The following is a 23072-nucleotide window of genomic DNA, read 5'->3' as shown; positions in this document are numbered from 1 at the left end:
CTACTGCGCATGTGCCAACGTGACCCAATGGTAAGGAGGAGTGAGCTATGAAGCATCTCTCCGCCTATCAGAGAGAGGTCTTGTAATTTTCCCGCCTCAAACTCCGCCCCTTGCTTCCAAGCGTCTTTTCAGGAATTTCCGCCTCAACGCGTTTCCATGGCAACCCGCCGTCTCCTTCAGGCCAGAGTACGCTGCTTAGCTTGTCCTTTAACTGGGTAAAAACTGGACTGCAATTCCCACATGCTACCTGGTCCCGATTTTGTTTCTACTCTCTTTCCTCCAGTGCTCAGCGGCCAGAGAAGAGGGCGGGGAAAGAAACACAGATGAGCGGAGATAGGCGTCAGCACAGCCTTCTGGGAAACCGAGTCCCGTTGGCGCGGAGGCTCCTGGGTGGAGGAGCTCGAGGAAGTTCTCGCGGCGCCGGAAGTTGTTACAAGGCGCGAGTGGGAGGAGTTGGGTCTGCGTCTTCCTCGGGGCGGGAGTCGCTTCTGTTAACGCGACGGACGGCAGTCTTGAGAGGTGAGGCGACGCCGCAGGTGGGGTCACTGAGTACTCCCAAGGCTTGGGGGCTCGGTTCTTCTTGAGGGGTGACGGAATGCCCACGGGGTGACTTCGGCAAAGGGCGCGCCTTCTGGGGGCGGTGGGTGTCCCGGTGGGGTCTTGACCGCTCTCTGTTCGGAGCGTGTTCTGGGCCGGGCTGTCGCTGAAATGGTTTCCAGTCCTCACCGGCAGCCCTGAGAGGAGAGGTTACCTTTACTTTTGAGTGAGGAGATGGAAGCCGAAGGAGGGGTTCGGTTGCCCGAAGTTGACCGGGCAGATCTGGAGGGATGAATGAATGGGAGTTCTTGAGGAGGGCGAAGCATTTCACATTTGAGCACTTGCTGGGCGCCAGGCGCCGCGCTGTACTCGGATTTCCTCCTGTAATCTCCGCAGCAGCGCCAAGCGCGGCTCCTCGGTTTTATCGGCTCCCTTGGCACCGGGAGCACTTCGGGAATCACAGTTTATCAGAGTTTGGAAAGTTAATAGGGTGCCTATTTCATAGTTAGGCAACACCTCAGAGGGATCTGGGGCAGTTCTTGGAAATCGATTATTTCTGCCGGGGAAAGGCGTGAATATTCACACTATATACAGCCTGTGGCAGTTCGGGTTCAGTTTTGCCGCCAATTTACGAATGAATAAGGTTCTGCTTTTCAGAGCTGTTTTGGTTTTTAGAATTACAGCTGCGGGGCTGTGGATCTGTTTTACTTGTCCCATTTCGTACACGTGGAAACCAAGGGGGAATGAGCTGCTCTGGTCCCACACTGAGAAGCAGCAAGAGTTCTCAATTCTAGAGCGCTGGATTTGCCAGTCCTGTAATTGTTTGGCTCAAGTTCATTCTGAGAGGCTGGGTGACCTTGAGCCTCACATTAGGGCTCTAGTTTGTTCTGTCCCAGGGCTCAGAGTGTATGAGATACGGACAGAACGTGATTTGGAAACTGTAGACAGAGGTCTGAAACTCAGATGTCTATGAGGGTGAGGCAGATTAGGTAAAGGAGAGAACCGCCTGGGGGCGGTGGGGGGCGGTGCGGAGAGCTGTGGGGCATCAGGGAGCATTTGCCCCACTTAAGGGGGGTAACTTTAGTCCCCAGCTAACAGCTTTGTTAGACTCGGTGAGCCAAATCCTAGAATTTGGCAGAAACTGGAAATCATTTGTTTTTTTTTGTTTTTTTTTTCATTTTTATTTATTTTAGAGAGAGTGGGGGAGGGGGGAGAGGGGGAGAGAGTCTTAAGCAGGCCCCATGCTCAATTTCCCAGTTTTCAAGGTTGAGACTACTTAAAATAATTTTCTCTCAAAACCTGCTATCCGCCAGCACTGTGGGCAAAAAACCACATCTGTGGACCCAATTACACCCTCAAGGCGAGACTTAACCTCTGTCATGTGAGGAAAGTCACTGTTGAGTAAACGTTAGCACTTAACACGTCTGCCACATCACCTTACTTGCAATCAAAATCTGGAAAGCCCGGAAGATCACTTTTTCCCAGAAGTTTGGTGTCCAGACCTGACCAGAACTACTGGGATTTATAACCTTTCATTATCCTACCTAGAGAGAATATCTATACCCTTCACTCTAAAAATATTGAGGTGTTCAAGTACAAAATGCTGCCTGGCCCACACTGCACTGTGATTTTATTTTATTATTTTTTTTAATTAGGTTTTTTTTTTTAATCTTTATTTTTGAGACACAGAGAGAGACAGAGCATGAGCGGGGGAGGGGCAGAGAGAGAGGGAGACACGGAATCTGAAGCAGGCTCCAGGCTCTGAGCTGTCAGCACAGAGCCAGACGCGGGGCTCGAACCCACGAAACGTGAGATCATGACCTGAGCTGAAGTCTGCCGCTTAACTGACTGAGCCACCCAGGCACCCCCACACTGCACTGTGATTTTAATGAAATATATTTGTGTGTGTGTGTGTATGTATGTATATATATATATATATATATATATATATATATATATACATATATATATGTATGTATATCACCTTTTTAAAAATTGGAAAATTTCTTGGGGTGCCTGGGTGGCCCAGTCAGTTTAGTGTCCAACTTCAGTTCAGGTCATGATCTCATGTTTTGTGAGTTGGAGCCCTGTATCGGGCTCTGTGCTGACAGCTCAGAGCCTGGAGCCTGCTTTGGATTCTGTGTCTCCAACTCTCTCTGCCCCTCCCCCATGTGCATGCACGCTCTCTTTCTCTCTCTCTCCCCCCCCCTCAGAAATGAATAAACATTAAAAAATTTTTTTAATAAAAATCAGAAAATTTCTGAATTTCAAAGCACATATGTCCCTAGAAGCTTAACAATTGTGGACCTGACGTTAAATCATCCTGCTGCTTTGTGATACGGAGTGTTTTCATCACTCTGTAGATAATGTGCCACTTAGGAAATTCACAGTAGCTACCAACGTGTAAGAAGCCCTATGGTACAGGGCACCTGGGTGGCTCAGTTGGTTGAATGTCCGACTTCAGCTCAGGTCTTTGGAGCCCTATGTCAGGCTCTGTGCTGACAACTCAGAGCCCGCTTTGCCCCTCCCTACTCTCATGCACGCATGCTCTCTCTCTCTCTCAAAATAAATATTAAAAAAAAAAAAAAAAGGCCCCATGGTACAGTGTTTTGTATATTATGGGTCATGAAAATAACTAACTGGGCAGTGGCCATAATTTTTTTTTTAATGTTTATTTGTTTAGAGAAGGCACAAGTAGAGGAGTGGCAGGGAGGGAGGGAGATCGAGAATCCCAAGCAGGCTCCAAGTTGTCAGCACAGAGCCCAGTGCAGGACTCGATCTCACAAACTGAAATCATGACCTGAGCCGTAAGCAAGAGTCAGACGCTTAACCGAGTGAGCCACCCAGGTGTCCTGGCCATAATTTTTTTTTAATGAAGTACAGTGAAAGAGACTAGAATAGAAAAGATCCTAGCACATTCTACTTTGTAAGATTCAGTATTATTTCGTGAAGTTTTGTTTTCGTTTTGTGTGTGAATGGACAGTCATGGTATATGTCTTTGTTACTGTGGGTCATGGTTAAAAAAAAAAAAGTTGGAGAAATCTTGCTACTGTTGAAAAAATAGTAAAATTTTTGAGGCCAGCTCACGTGGACTCAAATTCTAGAGCCAGTAATCAGAAATCCCAGAATCCTGGGGCGCCTGGGGTGGCTCAGTCGGCCGGGCATCCGACTTCGGCTCAGGTCATGATCTCACAGTTCACGAGTTCGAGCCCCACGTCGGCCTCTGCTGACAGCTAGGAGCCTGGAGCCTGCTTCGGATTCTGCGTCTCCTTCTCTTTGCCTTTTTCTCTCTCGAAAATAAATAAACGTTAAAAAAAAGAAAAAGAACCTAGAATCCTCATCCCGGAGGTTCATTTGGAGAGACACTGTGTTCTGTCAACAAACGTTCCAAAAGCGCCTCTTGTACGTCAGGGGTCGTGTCGTGCTGAGACACGGTCGCGAGCAAGACTGAAGGTCCTGCCCAGGTGACCGACCTTAATCGCCACCTCTCCCAAACGTGGATTTACTGACTGTAATAAGTGCCAAGAAGGGTCATGAAGTTGCCTGTGGGCCCCGAAGCACAGTGGAAATGAGGGGCGTGGAGTAGTTTCGGCCGATACAGAAGTGTTGTTGTGATCCCCGCAGGGAGACTCCCATCCTGACTCATCCTCCTACTTCCGGACATTCTGGGGGCTCATCCGGCATGGCCAGGGAGCCAGCCCTAGAAGGAAGGGAGACTTTCTCCCGGCTCCCTTGTGTCTCCTGCGGCTCTGCCAGCCAGGAACATGGAGGGGACGGAGAGGGATCTTAAGTGAGAACTCCGGCCACCGAGTCCCAGTCGGCTACCACCAAGGTGAGTCGAGGGCCCCTTGTCCAGGCCCCATGCCCTGAGGCTGCGTGGCCGGCCGGCCTTTATTCTGGGCTCACTGACCCACGGTGACCCCCAGGTGATCCTCTTGTTACGCTGTCGCTCTCCTGCTCAGCACCCTTCCAGGCATCCTTTCTGCTTAGAAGATCAAACCCAGGTTTCCCAGCCCAGTCCTGCACGACCTGAGTCCTGCCGCCTTCCTCAGCGTCTCCTCCGGTTCCCTCCATAACCCAAACTCCCTTCCTGGCCTGGTGGTAAACTGTTACACTGTGGTTGTCGGATTCCCAGCCTTTGCTCGGCTCCTCCCTCTGCTAGAATACCCTACCCGCCATCTCCGGCCGGTCTTACGCAGCCTTCAAGACCCAGCTCAGCCCCCACCTTGCGTGGGCAGTGAGCTCTTCCCTGCTCCGGCCTTATCATAGCACAAATCACCTGGCTGTGGTTGTCCCCTGCCCCCGTCTGTCAGCCCCACCAGACGAGGTGCTCCTTGGAGACAGGTACTGATTGGGCCTCGCCTCTGGGCCCCCAGGGACCAGCGTGGGCCCAGTACACAGCGGTCCTTGAGGTGTTTCTTGAATGATGAATGAAAACCTTCCTCTACCACCGATACCTGCTTATCCTTAATGACCCAACTTGAATATCTGCCCCAACCAGGAAGCTTTTCCTGACTCCAAGGCAATGTCCTCATGCCCGTCCCTGGCCACACAGTCCTGGATACTGCCCTCTGTCACCGCCCTATCTCCTTCTGCTCACTGTCAGCATCCCTGGGTGTCCCCTGTAGGCCAGGGAATGGGTTTGACAGCTCTCTGCCTCCAGCATCCTCAGAGGGGTCTGGCACACGGGAGAAATGACTGTTGAACGAATACATGCTCTGACCTTGTCACTGTCCTGTATAAAACTCTCTGTGGCTCCCCAGTGCCCCACGGATCAAGTCCAGGGTCCTCCCACACCCCCACCGCTATTTCCAGCAAAATCGAGGAGTCCAGGGAAGGAAGCTTCTTGGGGCTCTCTGATCTGGCTCCTGCTGACAAAGCCTCTGGCTGATCCCTTCTGACCAGGTATAGACAGCAACAGTTTCAGCCACAAGTAACAGAACGCTTGGCTCAAAGCAATTTAAACAGTCAATGGATTATATAGAACACATAACCAGAAAGGCCAGAGCCGGCTTGATCCGCCAGCCCACTCAGTGTGATCGAGACCCAGTGTATTGTCCCCATCTCTCAGCCCCACCTCCTATTGGTTCCATCCTTGATGAACTCCTTCCCTTGTCCCAAAACAGCTGCCAGGATCACCATGTCCCCACATGCCTCCTACATGAAGGCTTTGTTCTGGGTGCTGGGTCTACTCGCTAGGGAACCAACTGAGGTGGTCCCTGCCGTCATGAGCTCACATGTTATTGGCGGGGTGACACCGTATTTGTTTGCTAGGGCTGTGGTAACAAAGTGCCTTGAATGATAGAAATTTATTATCTTGGCTCTGGAGGCTAGAAGTATGAAGCCAAGGTGTCAGCTGGGCTCCTTCCTTTTGGAGGCTGCAGGGGAGAACCCCTTCCTTGCCTCTTCAGCTTCTAGAGATGCCTGTGTTCCTTGACTTGTGGCCACGTCACTCCGACCTCTGCTTCTGTCATCACATCACCTTCTCCTACCTTCGACTCCTTCTGTCTCATTTTTTTTCTAAATATTTATTTTATTTATTTATTTATTTATTTTTAACGTTTATTTATTTTTGAGACAGAGAAAGACAAAGCATGAACGGGAGAGGGTCAGAGAGAGGGAGACAGAATCTGAAACAGGCTCCAGGCTCCAAGCTGTCAGCACAGAGCCCAATGCGGGGCTTGAACTCACGGACCGCGAGATCATGACCTGAGCTGAAGTCGGCCGCTCAACCAACTGAGCCACTCAGGCACCCCCTAAATATTTATTTTTGACAGAGTGCACAAGCAGGGTAGGGGCAGAGAGAGAGAGGGAGACACAGAATCTGAAGCAGGTTCCAGGTCCTGAGCTGTCAGCACAGAGCCCAACTTGGGGCTCCAACCCATGTACTGTGAGATCATGACCTGAGCCGAAGTCGGATGGCCGACTGAGCCACCCAGGCACCCCCCTTCTGCCTCTTGTAAAGATATAAGAAAAAAAAAAAAAGATATGAGATTGTCATGATCGTGACAATCAGGGGCCACCGTGATCATCCAGGGTAACCTCCCCATCTGAGGATCCTTAACTTGTCACACCTGGGAAGTCCCTTTTGCCATACAAGGTGACATTCACAGGTTCTGGGGATTAGAATGTGGATGTCTTTGGGGAACCATGATGTCTAAGGTTTAAAAGGGTATCTCGAACTTAACCTGTATCAAACCAGACTCACTGTGCCCCCAAACCTGCTTCTCCCCTGTCTCAGGCAGCGGCAGCTCTGTCCTTCCAGTGCTCAGGCTAAAATCTTATGGACGTCTGGGCTCCTGTCTATCTTTCATTACATTTGCTCTCTTGGGAGACGTTGTCCCCAGCAGTGTCAAAATGTCCACATCTTGGGGCACCTGGGTGGCTCAGTCAGTTGAGCGTCCAGCTTTGGCTCAGGTCATGATCTCGCGGTCTGTGAGTTCGAGCCTCACGTCAGGCTCTGTGCTGACAGCTCAGAGCCTGGAGCCTGCTTGGGATTCTGTGTCTCCCTCTCTCTCTGCTCCTCCCCCACTTGTGCACATGCGCTCTCTCTCTTTCTCTCCCTCTGTCAAAAATAAATAAACGTTTAAAAAAAAAAATGGCCACATCTCACCTTTTCACACCCCTTCCATCCCTGTTCTCCTCTCTAGCCTGAATCATGGAATTCACCTTTTTCCTCATCTCCCTGCCTCTGCCTTCCCACCTTTTATGTTTTTCCATGTCGTGGCCAGAGGAGGATCCTGGTTAGAATATGCTTAATCAATTTGCTTACTTTTTTAAGAATATTTGTATTGTAAAATCAAGCACAAACATAGAAACCCACGGCGGGTTTCTGTTACGTGCAGATCTCTACTGTGTGTGTTGGAAAATTTCCATAGTAAAAACTTAAAATCTTGAACGAACGCTAAAAAGCAAAAGTAAGTAGATTTTAGGAACAGGCCGACGTGCATTTAAGTCCTGCCTGTGTGACCCTAAGGGGAACGCACGTCCCCTCTCCGAAACTCCATATCTTGCCTACAAAATATGGGGATGCCTGGTGTCCTATGTCTCAGGGCTCCCACGAGATGATTTTTGTCAAAGACCTAGTACATAGAGGGCAGGGTGCATCAAGTGAGCTGTCGGGTCCATCGCTGACCCCAGTCCCATGGTCACTGACAGTGTGTTACATTTCAGGAATTTGTGACCCACAGGGATGTAGCCATGGACTTCACCTTGGAGGACTGGGAGCAGCTGGGGCTGGACCAGGGGGACCTGTTCTGGGACACGGCGCTGGACAACTACCAGAACCTTTTCCTGCTGAGTGAGTGTCCACTCCAGCCCCGGCGGCCCGGTCCCTGCCCTGCTTTTGGCTATTGTCACGCACAGGATAAATTCTCGGCTCCTGAACGCCTCAGAGCTGGCATGATGTAGCCCAGCAGTGCTCAGCTGGCCAATTCTGCCCCGCCCAGGGGCACTGGCAGTGCCTGGTGACCTTTTTGATTGGTCCGCACTTAGGAGCAGGAGGTGTGCACCTGGCGTCTCATGGGTAGAGCCCAGGGTCGCCGCCACATGTCCGGGAATGCAAGGGCAGCCCCTACAGCCGAGGATTACGTCACTAGTGTCACTAGTGCCGAGGCTGAGAAACCCCGTCAGCCACCCGCCTGCCGCTCTGGCCTCCTTAGCACTTTCCTCTTCGTCCTTGTGGGGCTGACGCTCAGGGTCTTTGCATTTGCCTTCCTGTCTCGTCCCCTCCCTGCCTCTGGGCTTTCCTTTTTTAAGACTTCTACCGCGACCTGTTAGCGAGTCCTCCGTCCCCTGCCCCACCGGCCCACCACTCCTGCGCTTTCGAACTGCCCATTTTATGCTCTGTCTCCCTCTGCTGGGACGGGCACTTCCTGAGGGCGGGGACTCACTGAATGGTGGCTCAGTAAACGAACGAGTAGCAGGAGTCACCGGCTCAGGAGCCGGGTCTCATGCTGGGTCAGCGCTTAGAACTGGCCTTCAGTCCTGCCGTCACCCCACAAGTCCGACTCCCTGTTTTGCTGGTCCTTTTAAAAATGAGGTCCAAAGAGAAGTCACCTTCCCAGCTATGCGGGGGTTCCCGGAAGTACCCTGTGTTCAGTGACTTACGAGGAGGGGACTTGAAGGACTCAGCGTGTGGTCGTACTCACGGCCGTGACATGTTACAGAGAAAGGACACAGCATGGGCGGCAAAGGGGAAACCAGAGCCGGCTTCCAGAGCCCTCTCCCTGCGTGGAGTCCCACACGATCGTAATGAGGGACAAATGGTGTGAAATGTCTACTGGAGATGCTCACTGGAAACTCAGCACCCACAGTTTTTATTGGGAGCTGGTCACACAGGCACCCTCTGCCTGGAAAGTACCAAAATTCTAGACTCCCAGCCGGAGAGCAGGTGTTCAGCATGATAGTTGAGGCACAGGGGGCCCCTCTGTTCGGGAATGCCGGAACCCTCCCGAGATCCAGGTTCCCAGACACCAGCTGAGGGCCAGCCTCCCAGATTTTTCTCTAAACTCTACTGAGCATGTGCGGCAGAAGCAGCTTCGGGGCGGCTCAGACCTCAGCGTCTTTTCTATTTCTAAACTACATCCCACAGTATAGGCACGTCTCCCTTGACCCCCCGCACACGCTTGTGTGTGTGTCCAAGCAGCGTATTAGCTTCCTACTGCTGCTCTTAGCAATGCCACAAACAGCAGCTTAAAACAACGCGTTTATTCTCCGACGGTTGTGGAGGTCAGAAGTCTGAAACGGGTCTGACCCGGCTGCGGTCAGGCTGTTGGCAGGGCTTGTTCCCTCTGGAAGCTCCGGGGAAGAGTCTTGTGCCTTTGCCCTTCTCTGGCTTCTAGAGGCGCCTGCATTGCTTGGTTCGTGGCCCTTCCGTTTTCAAGCCAAGAGGGCGCTTTTCCTCCACGGTAGCACAGTTCCCCCGGGATTAGGATTCTGCTTCCTTCCTCGAGTAGTTTGCCGAGGGCAGGGCACAGGACCGCCTGGGCTCTGGGAACCCAGCATATTCCACAGAGGCCTTGGGCGATGTGGGCTCCGTGGGTGGATGAGAGGGTGCGTGCCTCTCCACCTGGCAGGCTGCTCATCCCTCAAGAGCTGTCGCAAGTCCTTTGTATCCCCGGCCCTGGCTTTCACAGCTCTGATCACCCTGGACTGTGACTGTCTGGGTCTCTCTCCTCCACCGGACTGGGAACCCTACGGGGCAGGTGTCCCCGGAGTCGCCCAGAGCGGCATTTGGCTCTCACGAGCCGTACGCTGGACAAAGCACTGATGGTCAGGACAGCCAGAAGGTTCCCGCTAAGCAGTCGGCTGGCCTGCCGTGTCCTGGTTGATGACAGCGCTCTCCTCTCCCTGCAGACCCCTGCAAACCCAAACTGACCTCCTGTCCAGATGGTGGCGAAGAGCTGGAGGCCGTGGTCAGAGAAAACCCAGAATCAGGGGGCCTTGGTGAGTGGGCGGGGCGGGGGCCGGTGGGACAGGGCCCTTTGTCTGCCCTCCGTCTTTGGAACTTCCATCCGGACCCCAAACGTCTGCCTAGACATCTTGCCCCTCTGCCACGTGCTGGCTTCTGTCCCCTCGTCCCGGCAGGGCTGGGGCCCTCGTCTTGTCTCCTTCAGCGTTCGGCATGTGGCTGTCCTGGTGCCCTGAATCAGTCTCTCCACCTTCATGTCCTGTGCCCTTTGAGCACCACACATCCCCAGTCTGTTTCACCCTGTGTTTGTACAAGTCTGTCCCGGAGGGCACAGCAGATGGCCACATCTGCTAATAACTCAAGCCCAGGCCTTAATGCAGCCAAGAGCATTTGTTCCGTTCTCCCCTAGGCCACAGTTCCTCTAGAGGGAACAGGTTAGGCAGCGAGGGTGTCACGCTGGTTGACGTGTCCCCAGTGGGAAAAGGCGGAGGCAGGGGCCTTCCCTGGGGCGTGGGACACTTTCCTCACGGTCAGGTCATTAACATGAGAAGGGCCCCTGAGTCAAAGACCACGGCGTGGTGGCTGCGTGGCTCAGTCCGGGCCTCCGCCACCCAGTCAGGATGCAGCTCACCTCTCGTGAGCTCGCGAATGCGGACCCTCCATGGCCTCCCGACGAGCACACCAGTGTTTGCGCGCAGGTGACCAGCACGGACCCCTGCCACCTCTACAACACATGGGGGCGCCCGGGTGGCTCAGTCGGTTAAGCGTCAACTCTGGGTTTCGGCTCGGGTCATGATCTCACGGTTTGTGAGTTCGAGCCCCACGCTGGGCTCCGTGCTGACAGCGTGGAGCCTGCTTGGGATTCTCTCTCCCCCTCCCTCTCCGTCACTCCCCTGCTCACTCACGCTTTCTCTCTCTCAAAATAAATAAATAAGTAAATACTAAAAAAAGAAATACATGCTCTTTCCAGAACTGCGTAGCCATGCCTTTACCAACCAAATCTGTCCTCCAGCAGTTCTATCATTTCTACCTCCTTCCCCGTTGGACAGCGCCCTTCTCCAAGAAGTGGGCCGTGGCTGATGGGGCCAACGGCGTCTGCTAAGAGGCTCCCCTTCCCTGTGGAGCTCCCGCGGCTGCCCAGCTCCCCACTTAACCATCTTGGAAATGGGCTGTTTCCTGTGCTGCCAGTTCCAGCCGGGTCACCACTTTGGCCCCTTCTCCTTCATCATCCCCTCGAGGGACAGGCTTCCTGAGGAGCCATCACCCGTTCTCCCTCTTGTCTGTGTTCTCACCCTGCAGCTCCTTATGTTTCGCCGCGGGGAACGGGAGACACCTGCACTTACCCTCTCTCGGACATGGCCGAAGTCAAGAACTGCCCTCTGGCACAAGACTTCTTGGAGGAAGGACTCTCCCAGGAGATCATGGAGACTTTGTCCAAGGATGGCCTCGGGAACTCCAGTCTGGGGAAAGCCTATGTAGGTGAGAGTTGGTTAGACAGTTTGCTAGGAGATCCAGAAAGCCTTCTGAAGTCTGACGTTGTTACCAACAAGGGAAGTCCCACAGAATGCAGGAGTCGCGAACTCCAGAGAGACCTCGGTCCTGAGCCCCTCCTTTCCGTGAGGGAGGATTCTGTGATGCGTGATCTTCCTGAAAAGAGCCCAGCTAAGTCTCAGGAACGTGGGAAAGACTTTGGCTGCGACTTAGACCAGAGCCAGCAGGATCCTGTCCAGGGAGGCGAGAAACTGTATAAATGTAGTGAATGTGGGGAGAGCTTCAGTCAGAGTTACCATCTCATCCAGCACTGGATTGTCCATACTAAAGAGAAACCCGCTGTGCACGAAGAGTATGAGGAAGGTTGCAGCCAGAGGTCTTGCCTCTTTGTGCCCCTGACAACTCACACAGACTACAAATCCTGTGCGCGTAACGAGGGCGGGAAAACCTGCACTCAGAGCACACACCTTCTGTGGCATCAGAAAATTCACACTGGAGAAGAACCACATAAGAATCAAGACGGTGACCCTCCGTCAGGTCTCAGCTTACAGCCTGCTGAGCAGCAGAAACCCTATACAGGTGATGAGTCCTACAAAGGTAACGAGCCTGGCGAGGGTTTCAGCCAAACCTCTCACCTCACCCAGCATCAGAAGACCCACACTCAGAAACGCTATGAATGTGCCAAATGCAAGGCGACCTTCAACTTCAGCAAATACCTCCTCCAACATGAAAAAACCCATGCTACGAAAACTACCTCTGAGCATCAGGAATGCGGGAAGGCCTTCGGGCAGAGCACGCTGCTCGCTGAACACCAGTCCATTCACACCGGGGAAAAGCCTTACGAGTGTGATCAGTGTGGGAGGCCCTTCAGGAATATCTCGACCCTAAAGGTCCACCAGAGGGTTCACAGTGGAGAGAAGCCTTACAAATGCAATGAGTGTGGGAAATCCTTCTACCGGAGCACTCACCTTAACGAACATCAGAGGATTCACACCGGCTACAGGCCCTACAAGTGTCATCAGTGCATCAAGAGTTTCAGCCGGCCCTCCCACCTGATTCGACACCAGTCTGTTCACGCCACGGGCAAGTCCTACTGCTGCGCCAGATGCAAGAAAACCTTCAGCCATAATGAATACCTTGTTCAACACCAGAAAATGCATGCTATGGAGACCCTCCACGAGTGTCAGGAGTGTGGCGAGCGCTTCTTCTGCAGCTCGACCCTAGCATGCCACCAGAGTGTTCACGCCAGAGAAAAACAAGCACTTGGCGAGAGCGGGAGTATCTTGAGTCAGGACTCAGAGTGGAGAGAACGTCCAGGGGTTGGCGAGAAGCACTTTAAGTGTAGCAAATGCGAGAAAACCTTCAGCTGCAGCAAATATCTGACTCAGCACGAGAGGGTTCACACCAGAGTGAAACCCTTTGAGTGTGACCAGTGTGGAAAAGCCTTTAGCAAAAGTACGCAGCTCCTTCGCCACCAGAACATCCACTCTCGAGTGAGGCCGTACAAATGTGGGGACTGCGGGAAGGCCTTCATCCGCAGCACTTCCCTCACCAAACATCAGGCCACCCACAAGAGTGAGCACCCCTTTACATGTAATGAATGTGGAAAGACCTTCAGCCAAAGTGCACACCTCTCAGAACATCAGTTAACTCACACTGAGGAGAAGAAACTCTGTAAATATAGCAAGTGTGACAAAGCCCTTGCCCAAGGTAACTGCCTTACTCAGCATCAGAGAACTGACGCTGGAAAGAAGTCCTTTGAGTGTGATGAACGCGACAAATCATTCCATTTGAGTTCGTGCCTTTCTAAGCATCAGAGAGATCACACAGGTGAGAAACCCCACAAATGCAGTGACTGTGAGAAAACCTTCAGCCTGGGTGCTCAACTTCTTCAACACCGGAGAGTTCACACTGGAGAAAAGCCTTATGTTTGTCAGAAATGTGGGAAAGCTTTCAGCCAGAGCTCATGCCTTTCTGTTCACCAGCGAGTTCACACTGGAGAAAAGCCTTATGTTTGTCAGGAATGTGGGAAAGCCTTCAGCCAGAGCTCGTGCCTTTCTGTTCACCGGAGGATTCACACCGGGGAGAAGCCTTACGTGTGTGCTGAATGTGGGAAAGCCTTTTCCCAGAAAGCAAATCTGATGCAGCATGAGAGAGTTCACACTGGGGAGAAGCCTTACGCCTGCAGGGTCTGTGGGAAAGCCTTTGGCCTCAGCGCCCATCTCAGTCAGCACCAGAGGGTCCACACCCAAGAGAAACAGTAGTAATGTCAATATTGTCAGAAAGCCCTCTGATGCAGGTCTCAGCAGACATCAGCAAGTTCATACTTGAAGGTAACAAGGAGTTACTTAGCAGTAAGTGACAAGTAGCAATACTACAAGGTCCCAGCAGCAGCAACAGGGTCCCAGACATCTAAACACATTCGTCTGGGCCCTAAGGTTGAAACCATCGCACTGTAAGCTCCTCCGCCACGAAATAAATACATCTCTTTATTAATAAGGAGCAATTAGAAAATTTGCACACATGAGTCTCATGAAAACACAGTAGTGGAGAAGCTGTGTGGAATGGCAGTTCAGCGGTAGACTTGAGCCAGTCGGCTGAGTTAAACCCCAGCTCTGCCAAGTGCTATCCGCGGGGAGAGCCATGGCACTTCCTAGGGCCTCCGTGTCCTCACCTGTAAGATTGGCACAATATGGTTACCTACCTCAGAAGGCTGTCGTGAGGATAAATGAATAGAGATAAAGGTGCACTTAGAACTGAGTGCCCAGCACATAGTAAGTACTCACCAAATGTGAGCTACAAGTACTCACGAGATACAACAAATATATTAAAAAAAAAAAAAAAAAAAAAGGAAGAGTTAGCAATCCTCTATTTACTGCAGTTAATGTTCTTACTAATACTATGCACGGCTTTCATTTTTAAAGTTTTTCTTCAAAACGCCTCTGGCTAAATTTGGTCCCCCAAACCCAGCACCTTGCTCTTTTCTTTAAAAAAAAAAAAAAGGGCGGGGGCGGAGGGAGACGGGGTGCCTAGGTGGCTCAGTCGGTTGGGCGTCCGACTTTGGCGCAGGTCATGATCTCCCAAGTTCATGGGTTGAGCCTCGTGTCGGTCTCTGCTGACAGCTCGGAGCCTGGAGCCTGCTTCGGATTCTGTGTCTCGCTTTCTGTCTGCCTCTCCCCTGCTTGCACTCTGTCTCTCTCAAAAATAAATAACCATTAAAAAATTTTTTTCAGTCTAACTTTTCCTTCCCTCTGCTCTGTCGCAGTATTTTCTTGACTCACCCACAGAAGCCAACAAGAGCATGTAAACTAACACCAAATAGCTAGAACTTTCCACTCCTAACCTCCAGAACGTCTCACTCAAAAGGACGTTCTCCCACATAACACATGCCCCTTCTTCCTGTAATTTTCTTCCCCCACTTAAAGTTGGATCTGTGGAATGAGACCTAGTGTGTGGTGGGAGTTCCTCGTACTAGAAACCATGGGATTCGGTTGGGAAAGCTGCACTGGATATTGCCACGCGGTTCCCAGAAGATGTGCTCGATGGTGAAAACCGTGTATGGAAACTACTGGCGGAATGTTCCTCATGCACTGTTTGTCCAAGAGCCAACCACTCACCAGGTGCTCTGCCAGGCTCCGGGGTGGGGAATACCAACACGGCAAGCCCTGGTCTGGCTGTGAAACTTCTGGAATCAAAAGGAAGCGGATGGCCCCATTTCCACAGAGAAGTACTGTTCATTGACAAGTGACGTCCTAAAATGCCACATTCCCTCCTGTCACAGCAAGTTCTGGGACCGTGAAGGGTTGCCGGAGAGCCCAGGGAGGGCCCCATCCTTCCTGCTGGAGCCCTCAAGTCGACGGGTCAACCTTGGCCAGGCCTGTTCTACAGCTAAGACACCACATGGAACCATGTGCCCTCTTGAGGGCACCTCCTCAGCTCTGGGTTTTTGTGTCCCACCCACTGAGTGACCTCGTCCTATGTCTGCTGAAGCACAAAGAGAACTTTACGAAGACACTGACACTTTTGATATCATTCATAGTTTTGGTGCTAAAAAAGTTTAGGAGTATGTGCTCTGAGTTCTTGAGTCTTTTAAACCTTGAAACTGGGGTGCCTGGGTGGTTCAGTCAGTTAAGCATCTGACTTTGGCTCAGGTCATGATCTCATGGTTCGTGAGTTCGAGTCTCATATCGGGTAAGCCCACACCCCACTTCTGCTGAGCTCGAGCCCCACTTTGGGTGAGCCCAGCACCTCCCCTCCCCCGTTCTGCCCCTCGCTCACTTGTGCCCACTCTCTTTCAAAACAAAAAACAAAAAACCTTGCACTTTGAGTTCTGCCGATTGGTTTTGTTGTTGAAAGTGGGAACCTACAGGCTCGCCACTGGGCCCACACCACAGCAGGGAGCATATGGGTTTTCAAAGGGCCGAAACACTGAACTCCCTGCACCTGGTCCCTGCCCCCAGATCGCTGTGTAGTCTGGGTGAGACCCGTTCTATACCGCAGGGCAGGCCAGAGGCGGGAAACGTGTTCAACGAGAGTTTTGACACCAAAGATGGAGGTCAGGGGTCCTGCGGAAAATTGACAACGTGGCGGGCGGACTCTGTAACTACTGACCTGTGTAGCTGTGGGCCAGCGTAGAGATGGCTTTTATGTGTATGTGTTTGTTCGCCGATTAAAGTTTTGAGTCTGTATGCGTTGGTTGCTTTTTTCAGCCTGGGGCCGCGTACCTGGCCAGATGCTGGGCGTGCAGAGGCTCCCATTCGGGGCAAGTGCCCGGGTTGTGGGGGAGGAGGGCTTATCCTAGTAAAAGCTGCCCCATGAGGAGGGATGGTCACGTCCATCTTCCCAAAGTGTCGGTGGGGCAGGGGCCACCGGGGAACCATACGGTTTCAGCCGGTCCTCAGACACCTCATCAGACAACACTTCATTCTAGCACGATCCTGACTGACGAGGAAGCACGGACAGCCTGTCGTTCTCTCCTCTCTAGTTACAAAAACACAGCAGTCCTCAAGCTCAGGCGATCGTTGGAGCTAGAAATTAATCTTACTTTCCTCTCTTGGTGTTTATTTTAGTTCCCCACCCCGCCCTTTCTGTAATGACCAGAGATGCTAGTTTCCCACTCAAGGGCAGTAGTAGAAAGCCCTCTTGAGAAATAAATTGATTTGGGGCACCTGCCTGGCTCAGTCGGAAGAGCATGCGACTCGATCTCGGGGTTGTGAGTTTGAGCCCCATGTTAGGTGTAGGGGTTACTAAAAAAATAAAGTTACTTAAGTAAAAAAGTGAGCTGGTTTAAAGGGAAATGCATGGCACGCGTTTTTGACAAAAAATGGACAGTGGTGTCCAACTGAATGAGGTGGGGAACGCGGATGTGACTAAGGCCTGGCATCCTGTCAGCGGATAACCATCGCCGGGATAATTGTGTCAGGACGAACCAGATTAATGCTGTGGCTGAACAGGTTTCACTCACCCGTGCTACGGGTCCACTGTGGATCGGTGGCGGTGGGGAGGGGGTGGGGCTGGAACTCAATCCACTGGAGAGGCCAGGCTTTCCTTTTTGAGTCTGTGCATCCTTCAGGTCACCTGAGTGAGGAAGCAGCTTCAACACCGTGCATTTCCCCGTCTCCCCCTTCAGGCAGAGCAGGACTCCGGCTCTGCCCTGGGGCCGGGGGACAATGCAAAGTTTTTGCTGCATTTTACTTACGGCAAACTTCCATTCAAGGCAAGTGATACTTTTTGTCCACTCGCAGTCGTGCTTGAGAGGCTTAAGGGGTGTTGATTGAGATAGGTGGGTGAGGAGGGTCCTGGCGCAGGCAGCCGGTGTCTCAGGCGGGCAGAAGGTGGCCACTCTGTGGAACCCAAGCCGGTGGCGGCATGCGGACACCTAACGTTGAGAAGATCCCGCTCTAAGCAAACGACCTAGGAACCCACTGTATAAAAAAAGATGAAGGTGGGGGCGCCTGGGGGGCTCTGTCGGTTCAGCGTCCGACTTCGGCTCAGGTCACAATCTCACGGTTCGTGGGTTCGAGCCCCGCGTCGGGCCCTGTGCTGACATCTCTGAGCCCGGAGCCTGCTTCGGATTCTGTCTCCCTCTCTCTGCCCCTCCCCCACTCATTCTTATTCTCACACTCTCTCTCTCTCTCTCTCAAAAATAAACATTAAAAAAGATGAAAGCGGATGTGCCCTGGCCGAAGGGGTATGAGGAACACCACCCCCCCCCACCACCACCACCGCCGCAGCCCCGGGGGACAAACCTCTCTCTGGGAGGGGCTTTCCGATGCTCCATTGGAAAGAACACAAAGCCCTTTGACAATATCCCAGGCTGGGTTGATCACCAAGATCTGAGCACCCGGCAGAAATCTTGTGGTGCTCCCTGCCAGGGGGACTCCCCAGGAGGCTGGGAAAAGCAGTACTCCTGAAGGAAGTGGCTCTCCACCTCGTGCCACCGTGGCCCAAGTGACCAATCCCCCGTGCACCTCACGGACACCGGGGTACAAGATAAAAGCTGTTGGCGCCGCGGTTACAGCGAACGCCTATCACTCACCTTTCTGAGATCCACCCTTCACCTCCCCGGCAGCCCTGTCTTCTCTTGGCGACACGTGTAGTTCGGCATCCCCCCGTATTCCCTCCCTGTTCTACGCAAAGGATATATGGCCTAGTTTGGCCAGCCAGCCATTCCCTCCCTCCGCCACTGTGATTGATGCAGAGATGGGCGTGACCTAAGCTGGGCCAAGCACAGTGACTCTCGGAACCTTTGCTGAGGGGCGCCTGGGTGGCTCATTGGGTCAAGCCAATGACTTTTTTTTTTTTAATTAAAAAAGGGTTTTTTTAATGTTTATTTATTTTTGAGAGAGAGAGACAGAGTGTGAGCGGGCAAGGGGCAGAGAGAGAGGGAGACACAGAATCCAAAGCAGGCTCCAGGCTCCGAGCTGTCAGCACAGAGCCCAACGCGGGGCTTGAACCCATGAACTGCAAGATCATGACCTGGTCTGAAGGCAGATGCTTAACCGACTGAGCCACCAGGCACCTCTAAGTGTATGACTTCTGATTTCAGCTCATGTCATGATCCCACAGTTCGTGGGGTCGAGCCCCATGTAGGGCTCTACGCTGACAGAGCGGAGCCTGCTTAGGATTTGCTTTCTCTCTCAAAGTAAATAAAACATTTATTTTTTTAATGGTTTTAAACTTATTTTTGAGAGAGCGGGAAAGGGGCAGAGAGAGGGGGACAGAGGATCCGAAGCAGGCTTTGTGCTGACAGCAGCAGGCCCAACGTGGGGCTCAAGTTCATGAACCGCAAGATCATGACCTGAGCTGAAGTCGGATGCTCAACCGACTTAGCCACCCAGGCATCCCAATAAATAAAACATTTTTTTAAAAAGCGTCTGACTCTTGATTTCCACTTGGGTCGTGGTCTCATGGTTTTGAGATCAAGCCCCGTGTTGGGCTCTGTGCTGGGTGTGCAGCCTGCTTGGGATTCTCTCTTTCCCTCTACCCCTCCCCCTTCCTCTCTCAGAAAAAAAAAAAACAAAAAAAAAACCCACGAGGCAGTTGCTGGTGCAGCCACCTAGAGCTGCTAGGGATGTTAGTGGACGAAACAGTGCCCAGAACTCACACTCATCTGGAAACAACGTGGCCTTATTTGGAAATAACGAATAAAGGATTGAGATGAGATCATACTGGGAGTCGGGTGAGCCTGAGAACCTACTATGTTCTACGCAGTGCTCTAGGTGCTGGGGACATAGTGGTGAAAGACACACGGACCCAGCCTTCAGGGTGTCAGGGAGCAAGCGGTCAACAGGAGACCTGTCACAGGAAATTAGGATACGTGCTATGAAGTAAACAGGCGAGGGGCTGAGACGGAAACAAAAGGGCAACTCTGATCAGGAAATAAAATGATTTGAGAACATAAATATGCAATAAACACCATATAAATCTCAAGTGCACTGTAAAGAAATACAGTAAAACCTTGGTTCGCAGGCATAATTCATTCCGGAAACGCACTTGTAACACAAAGCACTTGTATAGCAAAGCGACTTTCAAGAACCATTGGCTCAGTTGTGATCATGTGACAGTCAGCATCACACAGCTCACGTTGCAAGACCTCGCTCGTTTATCAAAATTTATTAGAAACGTTTGCTCACCTTGCGGAACACTCACAGACCGGGTTTACTCGCAATCCAAGGTTTTACCGTATTAACGTATGTATAGAAGCTGAAGGTTGCCTACCTGTAGATTTATTCTTTCCAGTGTTTATGACAATCTGAGTTGGGGTTTTCTTTTACTTGCCGTTGAAGGCATCCAGAAGTGCCAGGATAAACAGGATGAATGCCTTGCTTTGGGTCCTTTTGGCTACTTGGGTAAGTATATTATCCCTATGGTTTGAGCTATTTTGAGTTTTCTGTACTTGAAACCCAGGCGTCCTTGGTAATATAGTCTTAAACTATTCTGGTTTAAAAAAAAAAAAATAAGGAAGCTGGATCAGACAACAAGACTAGCAAAGGCAAGAATAAAAATTAGCTTCATATGGGGAGCCTGGATGGCTCAGTCAGTTAAGCGTCGGACTTCGGCTCAGGTCATGATCTCACAGTTCATGGGTTTGAGCCCCGCGTTGGGCTCTGTGCTGACAGCTCAGAGCCTGGAGCCTGTTTCGGATTCTGTGTCTCCCTCTCTATCTGCCCCTCCCCTGCACACTCTGTCTCTGTCTCAAGAATAAACATTAAAAAAAAATTTTTTTTAATTAGCTTCGTTTAATTATGTATTGTTTTTTATTTTTGAGACAGAGCACAGGCAGGGGAGGGGCCGAGAGAGAGGGAGACACAGAATCCGAAGCAGGCTCCAGGCTCTGATCTGTCAGCACAGAGCCCAACGTGAGGCTCAAACTCACGAACTGTGAGATCATGGCCTGAGCCAAAGTTGGATGCTTAAATGACTGAGCTACCCAGGCGCCCCAAAATTAGCTTCTTTTATTTTTATTTTTATTTTTATTTTTTATTAAAAAAAAATTTTTTTAACGTTTATTTATTTTTGAGACAGAGAGAGACAGAGCATGAACGGGGAGGGGCAGAGAGAGAGAAGGAGACACAGAATCCGAAGCAGGCTCCAGGCTCTGAGCCATCAGCCCAGAGCCCGATGCGGGGCTCGAACTCACAGACCGCGAGATCGTGACCTGAGCTGAAGTTGGCGCTTAACCGACTGAGCCACCCAATTAGCTTCTTTTATACTAAAATTATACATATTCTACATTAGTATGTTAGTTAAGGGGTGGGAGTGAGTCTTTGTGAAGGGAGTGGGCTAAATGTGCTAAGAAAGGTACCTACATCGAGGAATACATTATGAGGAGGGGCTTAAAGATGCTACCCTGCTGGCTTTGAACATGGAAGGGGCCACCAGCCAGGGAATGCAGGTGGCCTCTAGAAACTGAAAATTCATACCATAGGACGTGTTCAAAAATGCAGATGGAGGGGCACCTAGGTGGCTCAGTTGGTTGAGTGTCCGGCTTCGGCTTTGGTCATGATCTCATGGTTCGTGAGTTCCAGTCCCACATTCGGCTCTCTGTTGTCACCACGGAACCCACTTCAGATCTTCTGTCCCTGCCTCTCCCCCTGCTGCACCTCCCCTGCTTGTGCACTCTCTCTTTCAAAACCAAATAAACATTTAAAAAAACAAAAATTAAAATGCAGATGGAATAAAAATTTAATTGTCAAAAAGTCATAAAAGTACGAGAATAAAATATAGGATAATCTTTTTCATAATCTTGGGGGTGAGGAAGGCCTTCCTTAAGTAGGCTGATACTAGGCCAAAGAACTATAAGAGAAAATACAAATAGATTTGAACACCTAAAGATTTTTAAATTCTGTATAGCAAAATACATCACAAGCAAAATTGAAAGGGCAACAACAAATCAGGAGAAAATATTTCTAATGTATATGCCAAAAGGTGAATACGTGTAATAAAGACTTGTTCCTATAAATCAATATAAAAAAGCAGCCCAATTAAAAGCGGGCAAAATACAGAAAAAAGCAATTCAAAGGCTAAACGTCAACAAACACATAAAAGACCATTAATCTCACTATTGAGAGGACATATTTACTTATTAGAAATATTTTTAAAAGGCTAATAGTGCGTAAGTTTTGAAGAAAATGGGGGAACAAGTAGGCATTTGTATACACTTCCAGGAGTCCTGTAAATCATCCTTTTTTGGAGGATTACTTAGCAATAATTATCAAAATTTTAAACATGGACATTATATGGTCCCAAAGGATTCTTTCTAGGCGTTCATCTTATGGAGATATTTTGCACAAGTGTCAAACAGTAAATTCCAATGATGAAAAAGAAAACAAAAACTATCTCAATGTCAATTCATAGGGATTGGTTACAAAAATTCAAGAAACCCTAGTATGAAGTATTATGCTTCAATTAAGTATTGTTAAAAATGAGGAAACATATACATATATATGTGTGTGTGTGTGTGTGTGTGTGTATATGTTTTGCATTATCATGGGAAAATACCCACATTATACCAAGTGAAAAAGTGAAAAAAGTTACTTCTAAAATCATATGTGTGGGTGTGCCTGGCTGGCTCAGTCAATAGAGCATGCGACTCTTGATCTCGGGGTTGTGGGTTCGAGCCCCACGTTGGGTGTAGAGATTACATAAACAACATAAAAATCTTTAAGAAAAATAATATCGTGTGTGTGTGTGTGTGTGTGTGTGTGTGTTATACCAGACACATTGTGTGCTATCTTTATGTGGATACATCTTTGGAATGAAGATTTATAGAGAGCCATAGCTTTCATTTTTGTGTTCTATGAATTATTCACCATAAACAAGTATTTCCTCAATCATGAAAGGAGTCATACATTAAAAGAAATACATGGGAAGATTTTTTTCCATTTTTTAATGTTTTTATTTTTGAGAGAGACACAGAGCATAAGTGGGGGTGGGGGGCAGAGAGAGAGAAGGGGGAGACCACAGAATCCGAAGCAGGCTCCAGGCTCCGAGCTGTCAGCACAGAGCCCAAAGTGGAGCTCGAACCCATGAGCCATGAGATCATGACCTGAGCTGAAGTTGGACACTTAACCAACTGAGCCACCCAGGCGCCCCTAGAAATACATGGGAAGACTTTTAAACATGGTAATAGTTACCACGGATGACATTGGTCAGACGCAGTCCCAGCCGCCGCTAGTCAGAATGCCAGTTGCTACAGAACTTCTGGGAAGCCATTGGCACACGTGTCTGGGATCGTTGAAACATGCTTTGACCCCATGACCTCCCTGCCAGGATTTCACTTGGAAACTGGTCAGGTGCTCAGCCAAAGACTTCAGTAGAAGGGATGTTTATAATAAAGTCAAAAACTGGAAACAACCAAAATGTCCGACAGGGGATTGGCTAATTCAGTGGCTGGATAAACATACACTATGCAAATCCCCCAAATGTCTGGTTGTTAAAGATTATTTGATGACATGGGTAAATCATGATATTTGAAGATAGGGGCCTGTGATATAAAGTTGAATACATTAGAAGTATGCTAAGTGGCATATTCAGTATACCCCAGATTTATTTTAAGCATTTTATAATATAAAGTTTTTAAAGTAGCAGAAATGTATCCAAACAGTTAACAGTTATCTCTGGGGAGCAC

General features: G+C 50.3%; 1 protein-coding gene and 1 long non-coding RNA gene across 4 annotated transcripts; one reads left to right on the top strand and one right to left on the bottom strand.

The window, feature by feature from the left end:
* The first annotated feature begins 74 nt into the window (after window positions 1-74).
* Window positions 75-16128, top strand: ZNF473 (zinc finger protein 473). 3 transcript variants are annotated; one of them, XM_045046187.1, is made up of 6 exons: window positions 75-186; window positions 284-519; window positions 4162-4369; window positions 7728-7837; window positions 9895-9984; window positions 11249-16128. In XM_045046187.1, the coding sequence occupies exons 4-6, from the start codon at window positions 7738-7740 to the stop codon at window positions 13702-13704; spliced, it is 2646 nt and encodes an 881-aa protein (XP_044902122.1). In that variant the 5' UTR covers window positions 75-186; window positions 284-519; window positions 4162-4369; window positions 7728-7737; the 3' UTR covers window positions 13705-16128. The 3 variants fall into 3 exon arrangements, with proteins under 3 accessions (XP_044902122.1, XP_019674051.3, XP_011288007.3); XM_019818492.3 differs by having other exon boundaries at window positions 156-519; window positions 7711-7837; XM_011289705.4 differs by lacking the exon at window positions 4162-4369 and having other exon boundaries at window positions 156-519.
* A 1053-nt stretch (window positions 16129-17181) lies between these two features.
* On the bottom strand, window positions 17182-22398 carry LOC109494589. Its single transcript, XR_006590487.1, has 3 exons — window positions 20866-22398; window positions 19661-19879; window positions 17182-17318 (listed from the first exon to the last, which is right to left on the bottom strand). It is a non-coding gene; the product is annotated as an uncharacterized LOC109494589 (long non-coding RNA).
* Window positions 22399-23072: the final 674 nt, after the last annotated feature.

Source organism: Felis catus, chromosome E2 (genome assembly GCF_018350175.1).
Source record: "Felis catus isolate Fca126 chromosome E2, F.catus_Fca126_mat1.0, whole genome shotgun sequence".
Taxonomy (NCBI): Eukaryota; Metazoa; Chordata; class Mammalia; order Carnivora; family Felidae; genus Felis; species Felis catus.
This window is presented reverse-complemented; position numbering and strand designations above follow the sequence as displayed.

Excerpts from the sequence above, each read along its gene's own strand:
- ZNF473 (XM_045046187.1), top strand. The coding sequence starts at position 7,738 with ATGGACTTCACCTTGGAGGACTGGGAGCAGCTGGGGCTGGACCAGGGG. Across the intron at positions 7,838-9,894 it reads CCAGAACCTTTTCCTGCTGA|ACCCCTGCAAACCCAAACTG; the intron begins GTGAGTGTCCAC and ends CTCTCCCTGCAG. Across the intron at positions 9,985-11,248 it reads CCCAGAATCAGGGGGCCTTG|CTCCTTATGTTTCGCCGCGG; the intron begins GTGAGTGGGCGG and ends CTCACCCTGCAG.